Consider the following 6,906-nt stretch of genomic DNA (forward strand, 5'->3'; position numbering starts at 1 on the left):
TATTCTAACTATGATGGGCTATTATTGTCGGAATGTGATGTTATTCTATTTGACACTAATTTACGAAACATGTACACAGTGATATTCTTAAATGGATGTAAAATTGTATGTTTGGTATTTTTATGTATATGTTGTGGTTGTTTTATGTGGACCCCAGGAAGATTAGCTGCTACATTGTAGCAGCTAATGGGGATCCAAATAAAAGATGGAAGGAAGGACGTTACTTGTGTAACCCTGGTTCTCTGAGTAGCGAGTACCTAAATGGGCTAACAAACATAATAAAAAAACTACTTCCCCACCCTCTTTTGTCTCTCCAGGTGCTGAAGCTGCTGATCATGGCCTGGGACCGACGCCTCATCTTCACCATCGGCACGTCCAGCACCACAGGCGAGTCGGACACGGTGGTGTGGAACGAGATCCACCACAAGACAGAATTTGGCTCCAACCTGACCGGCCACGGCTACCCCGACCCTAACTACCTGGACAACGTCCTGACAGAGCTGTCGGCCCAGGGGGTCGGCGAGGACAACCTGAAGGACTGATGGCCGGCTGAGCTGGCACACAGGAACACAACCATCCATGCCCCGCCGTCTCCCAGAGTACAGGACACTGCATGACGGGCCAACAAGCAGCCGATATCTCTTTACTCCCCGCGAACGAAATCACCCTGCAGAAGTGGTGGCACAAGAGCAACGGAAGCAAAATAAATGACGTGGTTATGGTCAATATTTTGATTTGTATAACCTAAGATTCCTCCCCCCCACCTGCTGTCTTTTGATCCAGCCTGTGAGCTTGTTGTGTTCATGCCAAATTTTCTCAGAGGGTTGAAGAATGTAAAGGTAAGGTTTCTGTCCTGGTAAATGGTATTTCACCCATTTTTAGATTCAAGGTGAAGCTGTTCCTCTGCACTTGATGAGGGGCCAAAACTATACAAAGAAATATTTGTAAATGCTGAACTCCGGAATGCATGGCCCAGACTAACGCTGCATAATGAAGGTCAGGCGATTCCCTGCAATCGGGTGAGGCGTCAATATCAGTTGATGCTTCATTTTGTGTTGAGAAATTGAAGAGAATTTCAGCATTTTGAACGAATCCAGATGAATTGATTATCTGCGTCCCCCCTTTTTTCCTCTAATAATTAAATATTGTCCTGTAACAAGTGGTGAAACTTGGTTTTGTGATTTAAAGGATTTTTTTGGTGATGTGACTGTAGAGTTGCTCCAAACATCTCTGACATTGTACACTTATGATACCTTGGGTCAGTTTGTTTTCTAAAATGGAAGTGTGTTCTGCAGTGCATGAAGTAGATTCCAGGAAGATAAAAAGCTATGAAACTTTAGTGTTTGGTAATAAACGTATGTTGTATGGTTAACCTTGCGGACTGTCTATGAGAGGAGACGTGAAATAGATGGAACAAGCATCTTACCAGTCAGTCTGATGCTTGTTACGAGGTGTTGGAACTTGACAGGCTGAGGTTGTGAAGCGGGATTTGCTACGCTCCAAGGTTAAACTCATTTGTTTTGTTGACACACTGATGACGCTGACCTTTGTGAATATAAAGCCTGCATTATTTGTCTCCCTGTTGGAGGCAAACCCAGGCATCGGCACAATCCATCACGCTGACCATACATGAGGGCGGAGTGTGTGATTTAGTACTCTGAGGCAATAATATGCCGTCTTGAGGTCCTTGAGGAGAATAGCTGAACACACTTGGACACAAATGGATATTCTTCTTTCAAACACCAACAGTTCTCTCTTGGAGATCCATCTTGGGCTCCTGCTAGCCTGCAATCCTCAAGTCTCTTGTGTGCTTGTTTGCTTCTGGGCAGAGCATAGGGCTCCACTGCTAAAAAAATCGTATTCCCTGCGTGAGCTCACTCAGAGTTGTTAAGGCAGAACCTGATGTATGGCCACGCCCCCACTTCCCTCCTCCTGCTCGGCAGCAGCCGAGCACTTCCTTCTAGGAACCACGCAAATGTTGGTCTAGTATGTAGTTCGCTGGGAACTGTTTTTTTCCTACGCGCTCCTCTTCCCCCCTCAGATTTTATGCCCCTGAGGTAAAGACTTTTTGAAAGTCCTTGGTGGAGATCTTGTGCTGTTTCTTTACTCTGAGATAAAAGATAACCCAGTGCTGCATAATTTTCCATAAATATATCTGATCAATTTTAATGAGCAGGGGTGTTGATGTAAGGTTTGTCATGAGGGCACCCAGTTGTGAGCTTCATTTTGGAGTGAATCATAGTCTTCCATAGCACTTTGAGGCAACAGTTTTGTTTTAAGCAGTCGTTTTAATTTTTAGGAAAATGTCCTAAATCTGTCTTTTTTTGAAGTTGATGTTTATAAACCCGCTTGCGATGCTTTGAAGAATATATATGATATACATTTGCAGGTGTGATATACCTTTAAATTCAAGCTCAATTTGAGTCGATGGTGTAAGTTTAATTTATTTTTATACTCTTCTATATGAAAAAATATAAAATGACCGACATATACATAACTATACACAGGCACATGTTAACATGAATACATAAAATCTGGCAAAGATTAATTTGTCAGTATGTCAGGGACTGTTGAAATATGTACGACATGTTATGAACGTCTTATATTACAAGTAGTCTTAGCGTATGCTGCTGTCGTTACCTTAATGTAGAATCTGTGTAGTTGATCCCCTGTGGGACTCCAATAAATACAGTAAATGTGTCTTTATTATCGGTGGGGGAGCTTTAGCAGCATGAAGATGTCCATTCCCCCCGAATGGGCCATTTCTCTTTTTCTACTTGTCCAGAACATGGGAATGGATGCAGTCAGCAATCTTTGTTCCGTTTGAAGGTGAAAATGGCGCGCCTGGGTTAAATAGAAGCTACAAATAGTTTGGTTACACTTTACTTGAAGGTATCCGCATAAAAGTGACATGACACTGTCATGAATGTGTCATGAACATTATAAACAAGTCATAAACGTTCATGGCATAACGCTTCTCTCATTATGTTTCAACTAAGCTTTAATTTAAAAACGCTGGATTAAAAATATAAAATACAAGACGTTTCAGTGTTCATCCAGACACCTTCATCAGTTGTTTAGTGTGCACAGGAAGTAACTCTGGCCTTAATACACAGGGCAGTCACATGATCTCATGGCATGAAGTCACATGACTGCTAAGATGTAGTCCATTTGTGTTTTCCAGAGAAGATGGTATCCCAGCAGCTTCAGATGATGCCCCTTCCCCTGCTCAAGAGGTGGAGCAGGATGGTGTGTCTGTAAAGCGCCTGGGAATGGTTTTCAGAACCATGTTGTAGGCTGAAGACAAAATATGTCTCAGCCCACCTCCCCTATTTAAAGAGGGTCACTCCAATTTAACAATTATGGCCTCTTTGACACCTCTTTCAAACCACCTATCCTCTCTGTCCAGGATAGTAAGTGTCATTCGATTTTTGTCGTGACAGGTTAGGGTTAGAGTTACGGTTAGGGTTCATGTGTCATGACAGTGTCATGTGTTCATGATAGTGTCATGTCACTCTTATGTAGATACCTTCAAGTAAAGTGTTACCATTATAGTTCTTAGTGTTTGTTTTAAGCTAACTGGAGCAACAGATTGGTGGGACTGACCTCTGTCAGTGCAGTTGTCAATCAAAGTGCAGTGAATTACTACATTTAAAGGCCCTGAAAACCTATTGTCATCAATCATCTCCTAACAATGTCTTAAGGCTCATTTATGCTCAACATTAGACATGTATATGTATGGAGCCTTCTTTCTGTACTCTGCGTTGATTTTGTCCGTATTTGTGCATGTTTTCTGAACGCTTGCGCATACGGAAAAAAACCCCGGAGGGATACAGAAATCATGGGGCCAGTGTAGGCAGTAGTTCTAGCGAGACACGATCATAGGACACAACAAAGACATTTTAAAAATGGCGGGTTAGGGGGAGATAGGCGAGTTAGAAATTTTAAACTTACCGTATATACTTACTCCGCCCGGGCACAGGGACAATTTGGTTACTATAGAACAGCAGGGAGGAGATTGGACAGGAATTAAATGGGAGTTGGACGTAGCAGAGGAAAAGTGAAGGTCCATGCAAGACCGATTTTGTTTGCGCTCCCTCTAGTGGATGTATTGTTTAGCCTTTACACAAACGCACAATAAAATTTATCTCATTCCAACGAGATTTTTGTATTTGTGTTCAGACACAAAGAAAAGTGTATTTTCACCTAGTTTTATTTCCGCGAATTCAAACGTAGACGGTTTGTCCAGTCAGTGTTTATTCGCCTCAACAGCAGCGATGGTAACGTACCAGTGTCCGAAGCTAGCGAAGTACGTTGCTAGCTAGCCACAGGCGTCACCTGCTCATTGAGTGTTCAGCTAGGGACATTAGCTTTAAAAGGCTCCTTATTTATTCACGAGTAGTTGATGTTATGAAATAACGCTTTTAATTTTAAAGCAAGTTATCAGCTAGGTTTAAAGTGTTTCCGTCTGTGTAGTCTGTCGTAAACTTCAACTTACTGGCACAGGCACAGGCTAAAGCAAACCACTAAAAGTAGGCTATTTGTAAGTATGATGTTTGACCCAGGTGTTGAAAACAGTTTTTGTTTGGCCTGTTCCATCTCAAGTTTTCTCCTTCACAACCTTTTTGACTCCCTTTTACAATACGGGACAGCAAGAGAGAATGCTTTCAACCTATCAGGGAATTTTTTCCATGTTGAGTAAAGATTGATCAACCAGAGAAATCCAAATGTTTGCCTTGTTGACTTTTTTCTTTCCATGTGTCGGCCTTGTAGTAGGAACGATTGCAGGCCCTTTAGACTTTTCAGGTGTGTACAGACTTATATGGGAATGATGAATAAAACATGGTTTGGTATTTGTCTAATTAAGAAAGAGAAAGAGAGAGATGGTGTTTATGCAATTTTAAAGATCTAATACATGACTTATGTGTAGCAAAAAGGCACATTTTGTTGTTTTAAATGACAATGGATGTTTTCTTTATGGGGTGCCTACCTCCAGGATTCAAAGAGTCTCAATCCGAAGATGTTCACATGCTATGTATTAGAAAACATATTTGTTGTCTTTTTTTGAATGATTGTCTCTAAAAAAGAACTATTACATAAAATTGCTGTATTACTCTTATTAAGATGCATTCCATAATATGTTCCATTTGATTAGAAGTGGGATAACTGTACTGGGTGGATATACTGTGTGTTTGTATCTGTCTGTCTGTGCGAGTGGGCGTGAATGTGTGCCAAGTGTGCGTCTAGTAAACAAATCTTTAAAGATACAGTAATGTTCTCCGAGAGGTGCATGTTAACCAAACTGTGAGAATGCACAGCTTTTTGCGTATGAAAACATCATAGCTTCTTTCGAGATATCATCCAGGTCTTCTGGTGGTTTAGCACTGTGGTTTAATATCTTACTCCAGTTAGTTAGAAAGGATTTTATTTCCTCTATTGGGTTTGATTTACACAGATGGGGACGAGGCAGCGTTTGGCGGCTCTCCTCACTCTTTCGACAACATGTAAAACATCAGAATGTTTCGCGTATGAAGGGCCCATTTTAGTGGACATTTTCAAATCATGTTTTTGTGCTTTGATTTCTCTTAAGCAGTGTATACATATTGCTATTTAAAAAAGGTTCACAGAGAGAAACTGAGATCAACTCAAAGGAAGATATAGAGAGACAGATTAAACTATAAAGGGCTTCTTAATCTATCGGTCTTTATTGAATTGTGATGACCTTGTTGCATGTTTGTGTGTTTGTTGTGGAAAAATAAATGTGCCCTAGACAGGGGTAGTTTGTTTCACCTTTTGTCACATTGGCTCTCCCTCCTTCTACACCCCCCCCACCACACACACACACACACACACACACACACACACACACTCGGTGGCATGTTCTCCTTCATTTAGCGCCACCGTTTCCTTCTCTTCAGGCAACTCTTTGCTCTCTACCTCTTTATATGGTTATAAATGAGCTTTGCTGGAGCTGTGGAGTGCAGCAGAAACAGGTCTCACTGGCAGTAAATTTGCTTTATGGTCATTTTCTGTCACAGGCTGCTGTATGTTGGTGCTGTGGTTGACGCATACTAAAGCAGGTCGTAACCAAGGCCTGCAGCAGATCAGCTTCCCCTTCATCACACCCCTCCAGAGGTTGAAGAAGTATTTAGATCTGAGAAGGCTTTAAAATAAGTGCCAAAAATGCCGAAAAAAGTGACAAAATGTTGGGAAAAGTGACAGCAAAAGGCCACTGTCTACTCAAGTAAAAGTAGTAATACCACAGAGTACAAATACTCTGTTACAAGTTAAAGTCCTGCTTTGAAAACTTGACTTAAGTATAACAGTATTGGAAAAAGAATATATGTAAAGTACCAAAAGTCAAAGTCCTCATTATGCAGAATGTCCCATTTCAGAATAATGTATGATACATTATTGGATTATAATCTATAATTTGATAGATGCCTCCTCCTGTATCGCTCACCTCTCTGGCCTAATGAGAGAACCAGAAGGGAGACTGCGCTATCACTGCAGGTAGGTCAGCTCTCATAAGCATTTAAATAAGTCCGGGAGGAGGAACGGTTGCAAACATTGTTTGTGTGGCATCATTTAACTTTAGATTCCGACTGCTGTTGGATTGTGAAGTCTGTGGTTATGGTGGTTTGATTAAATTATTCATTTGAACAAAGGGGAAGCGTGGTAACCATGATACTGCGAGGCTGCTCTGGGATCTGTCAGACACGTAATGACACTCACGTAATGACATTTCCTGTAATACCATGACTGAATTAAAGTCATTGCCTGCACTGAGACCGACCTGGGCAAAAGACTTAAAAATAAGATACTTGGTATTAATAATCTTTGCTCTTAATTCGACCCAAGTTAACTCCTAATGCATTTATAATGAGGTGTACCTTTTTGTTTTCC

The 6,906-nt window shown here is 41.2% G+C and overlaps 1 protein-coding gene across 3 annotated transcripts in view; it reads left to right on the top strand.

Moving 5' to 3' along the window:
- Window positions 1-3,485, top strand: part of dtx1 (deltex 1, E3 ubiquitin ligase) — a 53,518-nt gene extending 50,033 nt beyond the window's left edge. For all 3 annotated transcript variants that reach the window (XM_028578710.1, XM_028578711.1, XM_028578712.1), the window contains one exon: window positions 318-3,485. In XM_028578710.1, coding sequence (XP_028434511.1) covers window positions 318-542 — 225 coding nt within the window. In that variant the 3' untranslated portion in view covers window positions 543-3,485. The remainder of the gene's footprint in view (window positions 1-317) is intronic.
- Window positions 3,486-6,906: the final 3,421 nt, after the last annotated feature.

Source organism: Perca flavescens, chromosome 5 (assembly GCF_004354835.1).
Source record: "Perca flavescens isolate YP-PL-M2 chromosome 5, PFLA_1.0, whole genome shotgun sequence".
NCBI classification, from domain to species: Eukaryota; Metazoa; Chordata; class Actinopteri; order Perciformes; family Percidae; genus Perca; species Perca flavescens.